At 41.7% G+C, this 12,729-nt stretch overlaps 1 protein-coding gene across 2 annotated transcripts; it reads left to right on the top strand.

The window, feature by feature from the left end:
• Positions 1–9,042: 9,042 nt before the first annotated feature.
• Positions 9,043–11,170, top strand: krt15 (keratin 15). Of its 2 annotated transcripts, none has more exons than XM_083905715.1 (7): positions 9,043–9,574; positions 9,694–9,776; positions 9,885–10,041; positions 10,128–10,289; positions 10,373–10,498; positions 10,613–10,836; positions 10,939–11,170. In XM_083905715.1, exons 1-7 carry the CDS (start codon positions 9,098–9,100, stop codon positions 11,039–11,041), a joined length of 1,332 nt encoding a protein of 443 aa, XP_083761841.1. In that variant the 5' UTR covers positions 9,043–9,097; the 3' UTR covers positions 11,042–11,170. The 2 variants fall into 2 exon arrangements, with proteins under 2 accessions (XP_083761841.1, XP_083761842.1); XM_083905716.1 differs by having other exon boundaries at positions 10,613–10,851.
• Positions 11,171–12,729: the final 1,559 nt, after the last annotated feature.

The raw sequence follows: 12,729 nt of genomic DNA, 5'->3' as shown, positions 1-12,729 counted from the left end.
CACATAAATAACTATTTATATGTTGACGCTATTAAAGCACAAGCATCGAGACTTTGTCAGAATTTCCACGCTGATGCATCTTCTTTTTGCGTTTGCAACTTTTTAATCCTGCATTATAATGTAGTTGCACCCTTACTTTAAGCCTGCCTTTAACCCGAGAGACTGCAGCACTGGGACTTCCTGTCTTTTGTTCCACACACATTCCTGCAACTCATCTTTTTCTCACCCAACCTGTCTTCTGTAAAAAGGTTGGATGAAAAAAAAAAACAAAAAAAAAACAGTGCACATAACCGCAACCAGTAATTCATTGATTAAACTCAAATGAATGATCTTTCTTTCCATATGCATTTACTCCCATTGCACAGACAACGTGCACTGATATATCTGTGCTAGGCCAACATATCTGTAGATAACTGTTGTTGTTTGAATACCAATAACAACACTCCATGCACTCTTTTGAACACACACGTAATAGTATCAACTAATACGACAGAAATCCTATGTATTGGTTTGTAAGGTTGCCCCCCGGTCTTTCTGATTTGGAAATCCGACCTTGAGGGAGCATTCCAGTTGCAACGTCCGACTAGGAACTAGGACATCCCCACTTCTACGACTACAACACACTGAAACCACCACACTAGGATTTGACGAGATTTTAGATCTGTAACCGTGAACTCAGAAGTATTTGAAGCAAAGCAACCGAGTTGATAAAGTCTACATTTACGCCGTTACGATCTCCGCGCTCTGCTGTCACGTCTCGATCTCTCTCGCCCAAGTGAAGGAGCGGCACTGCAGAATGTGTGTGCGCACTGTTTGTTTTGTGTCTTCCCTTCAGATAGTTTCATGCAAATACAATTTGTGGTGAGGAAAAGAAAACTTTGCGACAGACAATGTGGCGACATCGCTGCTCCCAACATAACATTCTAAAGCATCTATGACACACTAAAACTATTTTTAGTGATTTTTTTTTTAATGCTAACTCTTTTTTTTTTGCATCTTTTAGTTCGCTCTCTTTTTAAATCAATTTAATTAAAAGAAAAAAGTAAGGATCGCAAAAAACGCTACCGCTAACGGGGTGGAAAATGTAGGAGATGGATTTCCCAGCCTGTTAGCCTGTTAGCTTGTTAGCCTGTTAGCCTGCAGCTGCAGCTACTCAAGAAAACAAACCGCTGTAAAATCACAGCCTCTAGGAAAACACAAGCATCTTTCGCAAACTAAAACTAGTGAGTCTATTCAGGATTTTTTTTGATGCTAACCTTTTTTCTTTTTTTTGAATCTTTTAGTTCGCTCTCTTTCTAAATCAATTGTTTAATGTAAAGTTCTGTCCCAAGTTTTAAAAAGTAAGCATTGCAACAAACGCTTAAGGGATGGAAAATGTAGCAGATGGATTTCCCAGTCTGTTAGCCTGTTAGTCTGTTAGCCTGTTAGTCTGTTAGCCTGTTAGTCTGTTAGCCTGTTAGCCTGTTAGCCTGTTAGCCTGTTAGGTTGCAGCTGCAGCTACTCAAGAAAACAAATCGCTGTAAAAACACGGCCTCTGGGAAAACACAAGCATCTATCAAACACTAATGCTAATGAGTTTATTCAGGATTTTTTTTATGCTAACTTTTTTTTTTTTTGCATCTTTTAGTTCGCCCTCTTTCTAAGTCAATTGTTTAATTTAAAGTTCTGTCCCAAGTTTTAAGAAGTAAGGATCGCAACAAACGCTAACACTAATGGGCTGGAAATGTAGCAGATGGATTTCCCAGTCTGTTAGCCTGTTAGCCTGTTAACCTGCAGCTACAGCTACTCAAGAAAACAAATTGCTGTAAAAACACAGCCTCTGGGAAAACACAAGCAACCCTGACCCTAACGGTGCGTTATGTCGGTTGTCATGTCCAAGTTGACTGCATTCCAGTTGAGAAGACAGGGGAAAAAAACCCACAAACTTATCTCAGGTTAGCCATTGTTAGCAAGACCAAGGGATAAACCTGAACAGGACTATGTGCGTAACTGACTTAATGTGAAACAAATAACACACATTCCCCTGGATCTTGGGTTTTCACTGATGCTATAAAGGTGTAAGGGAACTATTATTATAATAAAAAAAACTTTTTTTAAAAAATAGGCGCATAAATAACTGCAATCTGGTACTTTGGGTGTGTCGTCATCAAATACCCGCCACGAGGCGTCGATATCACGCGACACCTTCATTTGAACGAACGCCTTGAAACCTCGTCAGAACAGGTACTAAAACAAGCACCAGGTACCAGGTACTATCCATAATAGGAAAGCAAATAAACCGAGTCGAGCTGTAGTAAGTAGTACTAGAATTGGAAATGCGCCATAACACAAGTTGAAAAATACATGCGTTGTATCTGTCTCCCCTCACCTAGGGTTGTTTGAGTTGAGACGGTTTGGTTCTTTTAGACCTGTGATTAAATAACATAAACATAATCTGATCAGTGGTTATAACTGAGAACGACTACAAATGAGTAAGTTGGTCTTGACCATTGACTGTATCTCCTGGTTCCAAAACAAACCCCGATTTTGAAGCGTTGTGGTTTGGGATTCGGAAGTTGACAGATTTCTGCAACCAGGTTTTCACCTATTGGACAAAAACATGTCAATCACCATGGTGTCCATTGATATGCATCATGCTTTGTTGCCTATTTTCTTGCTGACATCATGCTCTGCAGAAGAAAACAGAACAGCGATTGATTGAACTTTCATCATACTGTCTGTGGTTTTGAGCGGGCCAGTCTGAGAAGTCCAGAACCTCATCATCATCTAGCACAGTTTTGGGTCACATGTCCTTATTTTTGAAGGAAAAGCTCTTTTTTAATGAATATAACATTAAATGAATCAGAAATACACTGTATACATTGTTAATGTGGTAAACAACTATTCTAGCTGCAAACGTCTGGTTTTTAAAGGAATATGTACATAGGTGTATAGAGGCCCATTTCCAGTGTTCTAATGGTACATTGTGTTTGCTAATCACATTAGAAGGCTATTGATGATTAGAAAACTCTTGTGCAATGATGTTAGCACAGCTGAAAACAGTTTTGCTGGTTCTTTGACGAAGGGCAAAATTATTATTTTGAATAACAATCATTATTTCTAATCTTGTCAATGTCTTGACTATATTTTCTATTCATCTTGCAACTCTTTCGATGAATAAAAGTGTGACTTTTAATGGAAAACCTGGAAAAATTGTATTGGTGACCCCAAACTTAGTGTAACTCTGACAACAAACCTGTATGGGGCCCCCTTTAGGTGATATCCTGACATTAAAAATCTCCCCCACCACTGATTTACACTGTTGTGAGACAACAGCAGCTCCTTGTTTATTGCATAGGCCACATACAGAGTATACGCTATAAATCTGCTCAGTCCTGAGTCCGGACTGATCCGTGCTCGTATATTCTCAATATCACTGCGTCTGTGTTGCATGAATTCTGCAAAGGGTGTGTCTCAAAAACCTGTCTGAGCTTGAAATAGAATTTTAAAAAAAACATTCACACACACACACACACACTTAAGAGCAGGAGGATCACAGTGAATGGGGCCGGTGAGTCAGTACCTCACCCACAAAAGATAGAAGAGTAAGATATTGTTTTATGACGGCTCAGACATGAGCGTGGCACCCGCGACTGGTTCTCAAGTCACGCTGCATTTCGAACATACTGTTCCACTTTTCAGCGTAAGCTGCAGGTATTTTGTCCGTGAGCCACTTCATACTTGGGTCCAAAGAGACCTGCTGCATTCTCTCTCATTAATATGAAAAGTGCTTGCAGTGTGTGACAAAATAAACATGTCAAAAAGATCTATTGATATTGGCAGGGTTCCCACAGGTAGGAAACACCCACGAATGCAACGTGTTGCGTAACAGATGTCAGTCAACAGATACCGGGGATAAATCAATGAGTCTGCAGATTGGTTTCAATGGACCTTTGGAACGGATTTTGATTCTTCTGGAAACGTATTGAACATGTGTCAGTTTTTCAGTATAATGGAGCATTGCCATGAAAAACACAAAGACTATCAGCCAACAATCTGACTGCAGCTGGTGCAAAAATTAAAACAGCTAAAGAAAACCTTCCATTTTTAGCAGTGAGTGAGTAGATGTTTCTGCATGGAGTTTGCATGTTCACCCATGTGTGTGTGCATGGAATTTCTCCGGGGTTCTCGGGTTTCCTCCCAGTCCCAAAAAACATGCAGAGGTTAACGGAACACGACTAAAGTGGCTGGAGGTGTGAATGTGCAAGTGTGTTGTATCCTACCTTTCAAGATGGATGGATGATGGATGGACGTCAGCATTACCCTGCTGATCTGCACAACACTGTGAGACCTGATCTTGTGGCTCAGGTTCTCAAAACTATGAAGACAAAAAGAAAGTTTTAGAGAGTCTGAATTCTAAACTGCCGTTCAAAAGTTTGGGGTCACTTAGAAATGTCCTTGTTTTTGAAGGAAAATCACTTTTTTTTCCTCGATGAATATAACATTAAATGAATCAGAAACACACTCTATACATTGTTAATGTGGTAAACGACTATTCTAGCTGCAACCGTCTGGTGTCTTGAGGCACATTTCCAGCAATCATCTCTCCAGTGTTCTAATGCTACATTGTGTTTGCTAAAGGCTATTGGATGATTAGAAAACCCTTGTGCAATGATGTTAGCACAGCTGAAAACAGTTTTGTTGGTTCTTTGACGAAAGCAAAAAACCTTATTTCTAATCTCGTCAATGTCTTGACCGTATTTTTCTATTCATTTTGCAACTCTTTTGATGAATAAAAGTGTGACTTTTAGGTGACCCCAAACTTTCGAACGCTGTATATTCAAATGCATGCACTTTTGTAAATAAAATAAAATAAAAAAAATAAGGTACTAATCCAAACTAGCACACTCCTACAACAAAACAAACAACTGTCAACATGAGAACAAACACAGGTTTAACCAGTAACATCAATGTGAGTTCCTTTCATGTCTTAGAGAGCCAGGGACATGTTCAAGCGTAAGGGTGAGTCACACCCTGACTAAAAACACCGAAACAACGTGACACTTCAACCCTCAGAAGCTGTGTCGATTTAAAACAACAAATGTAAAGACTTTTGCACAGTACTGTGAGGAAGTACAATGAGAAAGTAGAACCACATGTACACAAAATCAAGTATAAGCTCCTCTAAGAAGGATACTTAACCGTCTAAACACCAATGTTTAGGAGTAAACTGTATATATTTTCCACTTTTTCCTCACTGTTACAGTAACTTAGAGCCACACAGGTTGCAGACTCCTGGCCTATAATAATAATAATAATAATAATAACATAATAATAATGCATTATATTTGAAGGCACCTTTCGAGACACTTGAGGTCGCCGTACAACAACAAAATAGAAATAACAAAAAGTAACAGCAACGGAGGTTGTGCTGCAAAAGTGATATTGCACATTCTTGTAGCCTCTGTATACATTTAAATATACTATTTGGGGGAAAAGCATGTTAAATCCTCTGTGTTCTATGGGTTAATTCCAGTTTCCCCCACATTTTAGACACAGAAATCCTTAAGACTGTCTCCAAACTGCTGAAATCACTCGATCTCACTCCAACACTATTCCAGTCTGCAGCTTTGCCAACCTGCGTATCACCCCGCACGCCTTTGTTCTCCTTAATCCTCAAAATGCAACGCCCCGATTACTAATGAGTCTGACTCATGTGCATTCATTTGTGTTTCTCATTGTACCCGCTGAAATGACTTTTGAGTTTTTGCAAAAAGGAAAAAATACCCCGTGCATATCATTTGAAACTCGACACACTCAGAGCAAAAGGTCAACCCCGTATTTGCACGACTATAGGCGCATTCTCAGCCTCGCTGTTTGCAAAACACGGCACGCGGCGTTTTAGTAAAGATCAAACACACTTTTCATGCATTAGACACTATAATTAAAAACGTGCTCGACACCTCAATCAAATAACAGTCCCCTGAATTAAGAATGCACATGTAAATTCACTTATAACCACATCAGATCATGCAGAAATCAAAGCTTGACCCCCACAAATTTCACATCCAATGTCTACGTCAAATGTCCTGTCCATCTTTGGATGCACATATTTATGTATGCAGGCCAGCTTTTCTCAATTATGAGTGGATTACTTCTAATTTCATTCATTTTCCACAAACAATGCAAGGACAAGGTCTACACAATTCTGTGTTTTATTTCCTTATTTATGAGAGGTTGTGTATAAGCAGCATTGAAATATCAGCATTTTTCTTTTTGTCGTTCTTAAATTTCATAAATGCAACAATCTGTATAAAAAAAACATTAAATATGGCTCCAGATACAATTTAGTACTCAAATGCTTTCAAAATCAGATTTCATTTGTAAAATTTAATTTAATTTAAAATATTCAATATATATATTGTACTGTGCAGAAGTCTTAGGCCACCATTAGATGTGTTTGTAGCGATGCTATAACGACAATAGAGGATAATTATATCTATATCACTTTACTGGAACACATCCAGAAAATATGTATGCAGCTTTTTGTTGATTTAGGAAAAAAAAAAACTTCCTCTATATGTGTCAAGTATTTAGCGTGATGTACCTTTACACTTGAACAATAACACAGCTCTGTTTATACTGGAGTGGAACCTTCCTGTGTTTGTCCTACTATTTGATTTAAAGAAAAAAAAAACGTCTATTACGCCAGGTTTATTCAAGACATTGCTTGAGCATTACATGCACATGTTGCATGAGTTAAACTCATTGACAGCTCGCTATAAGACCAGCTTTAAGTCGCTCCAAATTCCAATGATCACAGAATTTGACAGACAGAAAAAAGCAATAGAGCTGGTATATATATAAGAACACACACACACACACACAAACCCTGCATCAAAATGCCTGAAGATGTGACCTATAGGAGTTGTGTATTATTCCCACGGCAATTTACCAAGGGCGCGGCCTGTACCGCGTGATAACTAAGGGTTAAATGAAATGTGGGAACGTTCATCAGTTTACTGAAAACACTGCTGCCTGACAGCATAATGTGTGGGTGCATACCATCTGTGATGCCCTGAGCAGATGCCCCCAGGACCAAATCTCTTGTCACACCTTGTCTTAATAACAACAACAACAACAAGAAAGATCTAAAACTCTTATATATTATTAATATTTACATGCGAGTTGAGACCGATGCTTGAATGCTTATAACCGTCCGTAATGAAACAGACAGGATGGGGTAATAAGATAAACGAGTTTCAACCTCACCAGCGCTGCCACACCCATGCTGGGACGTGTGAGAGTAGAAAGTGAAGACTATGTTCTGCAGAGAAGGGAACATTAAAAAGTGACATTGTGAGTGGAAAGTGAAGAGAAAGTCACAACAAAAAAACGCTTTATTACCGTTTTGCTGACCTTTCTCGATATGTGTGTGCGTTGCAGAATAGTCGGAGGCACCACTTTTGAGTGGATTTCAGAAGATAGTGGAGCAGTTAAACTCGACAGTGTGTTGAGGTTGGTGGACGGAAATATCCGCACTCATATTGGGTTTGAAACTAAACGGTAACTTTGCAACGCAGTTTATAGCTTTTTAGCACATGCACGAGATGAGTTTGGGACCTGAAAATGGAAAATGGCTGAAAAAACGACACATCGGGTTTGTATTACTCCAGGCTGTGTGTGCGCACAACCTGCTGAAGTCGTTTGTTCATTAATGCAACTCTTTGTTCGGTTCGACCGCAAATAAACTGCACATAATGTCACAAGAATAAAGCTACAAGCAAAAAGATTTAATCAAGTGGGTTTAAAAAAAAAAAAAGAAGTTAAGTCTTCATGAAAGAATCACTGCGGTTAGAGGAGAAGCAAAGGCAGACAAGGAAGAACTTGTTCTTGTTTGGGCACGATGCACATACCGATGTGCACATGTAGGCAACACACCTGCAGCTTTCCAGCAGTGCTGTGCCCAGTCTTGAACAGAGAGCCAGGTTTCAACTGACATCAAGTGACTCAAATCCTGCAGACATTGGTTGCACAAAGCAAGAGAAAGAGAGCCCTAACCCTCACCCTCACCCTTAACCCTAGACCTAACCCCAAACTGTGATTAACATGTAAACTGATAATAACACTAAATGACACCTAAGAGATGATTTCAAGCAAGATAACTTGGTGAGTGAAGATACAGGTGTGTGAGAGGAAGTGATCCGAGAGCCTGACAGTCAACCCTTTGATCACACTGATCCGTTTTTTACAGTGTTTACCAGGCTTGTTGCCTTGGTATCACAGCCGGTTTTGCTAGTATGTCAGTCTTGTTCAAGTATTATGGCCCAAACTCAAACACACAGACACACACAGACACACACAGACACACACACACACACACACACACACACACACACACACACACACACACACACACACACACACACACACACACACACACACACACACACACACACACACACACACACACACACACACACACACACACACACACACACACACACACACACACACACACACACACACACACACACACACACACACACACACACACACACACACACACACACACACACACACACACACACACACACACACACACACACACACACACACACACACACACACACACACACACACACACACACACACACACACACACACACACACACACACACACACACACACACACACACACACACACACACACACACACACACACACACACACACACACACCACCCATATGAGCACTGTCACTATCTGGATTTAACTGAATAACTAACCTGAGGTAAGACATGCAACAGGTGTGGCTGTCTCTTCGTTCCATATAAGGTGTGCAAGAATAAAAGTAGGATTAATCCAACATTCTCCTCCAGGCAGTTGAATAAAATTGACCTGAAGGGTGTGTCTATGTGTGTGTGTGTGTGTGTGTGTGCAGTCACTTTAGGTAACGCCCCAATAGCTCTGCATGATCCCACCCATACTAGGCGCAGCAGCAGCCTGGTGCAGGATATAAAGGGGACAGAGGCAAGAGCTCTGCATCTCAGTCCATCTCCTCTCCAGGGCAAACAGATCTACCTACCTGTGCAGTCTGCTGAGCACCAGCCGCAACGATGTCAAGACTCTCTCTCTACGGTGGTGGAATGGGTGGAGGCATCATGGCCCGCAAGTCCCAAAGTGTGTATGGAGGTTCAGGTGGTAGTGGGGCTAGAATCTCTGTGGCCAGTTATGGAGGAGGAAGAGCTAGTGCAGGTGGCTACGGAGGAGGAGGTGGAGGCTACAGCTCTAGTAGCTTCAGCTCTGGCGGAGGCTACGGAGGAGGTGCAGGCTACGGAGGTGGTGCAGGCTACGGAGGTGGTGCAGGCTACGGAGGTGGTGACGGGGGCAGCATGGACATCGGGGCCAACGAGAAGGCCACCATGCAGAACCTGAACGACCGTCTGGCCACCTACCTGGATAAGGTGCGCAGTCTGGAGAAGGCCAACGCCGAACTGGAGCTCAAGATTCGCCAGTTCCTGGAGAGCAAAACCGCTCCAACTTCCCGCGATTACTCTGCATATGAGGCCACCATTGCCGAACTGCAGGGAAAGGTATGTCACATGACTTCTGTCACCAGATATTTATGATTGCATGATCCAATCGTCTTGTCCTTGAGCGAAAGACAGGTAGTGATTACGTAAGATGACACCTTGTTTTACTTGTCGCACAGATCCAGGACGCCACCCGTGTCAACGGAGGCATCTATCTGGCCATTGACAATGCAAAACTGGCAGCAGACGACTTCAGAACCAAGTATGCATCAGGATGAGAGACGGAAAATGAAGAGATATAGAAGCAGGGTAGTGTGTAGTTACAATGTATGCATCAATATTAAGGCTGTGACCTCTCGCCGCCTCACAGGTATGAGAACGAGCTTGCCATGCGTCAATCAGTGGAGGCAGATATCGCCGGTCTGAAGAGACTACTGGACGAACTGACGCTGGCCAGATCAGACCTGGAGATGCAGATTGAAGGCCTCAGGGAGGAGCTGATCTTCCTCAAGAAGAACCACGAAGAGGTGAGTTCCATACACAGAACCACTGAGTCGCAGGAAAAAAAAAAAAAACCCACGTCCAGCTCTAAAACAAACTGTTTATTCAACAGGAACTGGCAGCCATGAGGAACCAGATGAGTGGACAGATCAACGTAGAGGTGGACGCAGGGCCACAGCAAGACTTGACCGCTATCATGGCTGAGATCCGTGATCAGTATGAATCAGTGGCTGCCAAGAACCAGAGAGACCTGGAACAGTGGTTCCAATCCAAGGTAAGACCGGACAAAAACCTGTGATAATGAATCACCTTTGTAATGTTTCATTGTACGACACTAATCTCTCATGTTCACTACAGACAGAGGTGCTGAACAAGGAGGTGGCAGCCAGTACAGAAAGTATTCAAACATCCAAGTCAGAACTCACTGAGCTCCGCCGCACTGTACAAGGCCTGGAGATCGAGCTACAATCGCAACTCAGCATGGTAAATGAAAGTCCCTACTCCTCTTTACCGACGCTTCCTTTACTCTTGTGTGTTTTCTCAGTTCTTTGACTGTTCCTCCGATCCACTCACGCTCTCTCCTCGTTCCTCTTGCAGAAAGCGTCTCTGGAAGGCACATTGGCAGACACAGAGAGTCGGTACTCCATGCAGCTCATGGGTCTCCAGAACCAGGTGACGTGCTTGGAAGAACAGCTGATGCAGCTGCGTGCCGACATGGAGCGCCAGGGCCAAGAGTACAAGATGCTGCTCGACATCAAGACACGGCTGGAGATGGAGATCGCGGAGTACAAGAGGCTGATGGACGGAGAGGGCGGTGCCAGGTAGGCGTAGAGAAGGTACAAAAATATCCATATTAAAAGAATGTGAAAAGCCTTGTATCAATATAAAGGTTTTAATGGACGCGCTTCTCTTCCCTTTCACAGCAGTGGAAGTTCTTCGTCTTCGAGGACCACGACGAAGATTGTAGTGGTCACAGAGGACTCGGTCAATGGCAAAGTTGTTTCCTCCTCCAGGACCACCACATAATCTGTTCCAGGCAGCAAAAGCACAGAAGGCAACACCCGAAGGCCACAAATGAAACATCTGAAACAAATAAATCCTTCACATACACGCGTGTGAATGCAATAAAAATGGCTTTCATTTTGCCAACTGCAATTGGTTTGTGTCTGTGTTTTTTTTTAACTGCGTTCATGTGTGACATCACACGTTTCAACTTGATCCTGATAAGGGTTGGCGTTGAGTGTTGGATGACTCTAAGATAAGATTACGCTGACAAACGTGCGTAAAATGATAGCTTCTAAATGTCATACCAACCACAGTATTAGTATATACAGTATATGTATATAAATATGTACATATATACTTAGACAAAGCACCTTATGTGCAATAAAGCAGTTGCTCTTGCAACAGCATGTTAAAAGTCTGTCATATTGGGGGTTTGAATCCCTATAAAACGGCTACAATAATTATTTTTATACAACTATAATACAATAATGGTCGTATTATGGATATACATACACTACCATTCAAAAGTTTGGGGTCACCTATACAATGTGTTTGTGTTTTCAATTAAACGTCACACTTTTATTCATCAAAAGAGTTTCAAAATGAATAGAAAATATAGTCAAGACATTGACAAGATTAGAAATAATGATTTTAATTCAAGTGTTTTTCCTTCAAAAATAAGGACATTTCTAAGTGACCCCAAACTTTGACCTGTACTGTATATAATAACAACAGTGGTACTAAATATAGATGTCAGTCATGGGGGTAGAAATGGGTGTCAAGCGGTTATAGAGCAGATGTCGAACAGTAGCTTGCACTTTACTCAAGAATTGTGATCTGCAAATTTCTTAGCGTAGCCATGACTCACAGGGACCTACAGGGGGCAATAGAGAGCACAAGGACCTCAGGGAGTCAGTGAAAGGCATGATGAGACATGACTTTAGTGATGAATACAGTGATAAAGGGGGAGAGGAGAAGAGAGGCAGCATGACATGGAGAGATTATTATGGATAACTCTTCCATTAGTGACAAATACACACCATAAAATGACAAATATAACTACGACTAAAGACCTCATTTCTGATTCTGGAGGCTCAGGGTGGGTGTAAGTTGCAATTGCTGAATCATTTGCCTCACCACTCCGCTGATGATGTCCAGGAGGAACTGGAGCCGTGGATCCAGTGGTCCGGCACTACAGCCCCGAGGATCTCATCCACATTCCCCCCCAGTGAGGAGCCGAGTAAACCTGGAGGAGAACTGCTGACAGATGGAATGGAGTTAGTGGATTTGTGCGGTTTACAGTGTCCATCTGACAGGTCTGAGAGGTCCCAACTGTCCCTACTTTGCAGGTAAGCTAGTGCCTTTAGTCCCACATTTGCTCCTTTTCCAGAACTTATTGAAACATTTGTTTTTATTCCATCTCAAAGTTGAGAATTTTTTTGATGGGAAAAGTGAGAATGTGGGACTTTTAACTTGAAATTTCTCTAAAACTGTACACAGCAATAATGTCCGATTTCCTGTACGTATCAATGTGCCGAACACTTGTTCGGAACTTACGGAGAATCCTCCTCATCAATATTTACAGTGCTCGTGGTGTTTTTTAAAAAAAAAAACAGATATCCGTAGCCTTATAAATCAAAACAAACAAAAACCTTTGAAAGGTGGACAGCTAAATATAGATTAAATAAGATTGACTGTTACGTCCCCGT

Source organism: Microchirus variegatus (genome assembly GCF_963457635.1).
Source record: "Microchirus variegatus genome assembly, chromosome: 19".
Lineage (NCBI taxonomy): Eukaryota > Metazoa > Chordata > Actinopteri > Pleuronectiformes > Soleidae > Microchirus > Microchirus variegatus.
Note: the sequence above shows the minus strand (reverse complement) of the source record. Positions and strands in the feature narration are given on the sequence as shown.

What these genes read in the sequence shown, in the direction of transcription:
- krt15 (XM_083905715.1), top strand. Translation starts at nt 9,098, where the DNA reads ATGTCAAGACTCTCTCTCTACGGTGGTGGAATGGGTGGAGGCATCATG. An exon ending in TTGCCGAACTGCAGGGAAAG is followed by an intron (nt 9,575 to 9,693) that starts GTATGTCACATG and finishes CTTGTCGCACAG; the next exon opens with ATCCAGGACGCCACCCGTGT. An exon ending in AACAGTGGTTCCAATCCAAG is followed by an intron (nt 10,290 to 10,372) that starts GTAAGACCGGAC and finishes TGTTCACTACAG; the next exon opens with ACAGAGGTGCTGAACAAGGA.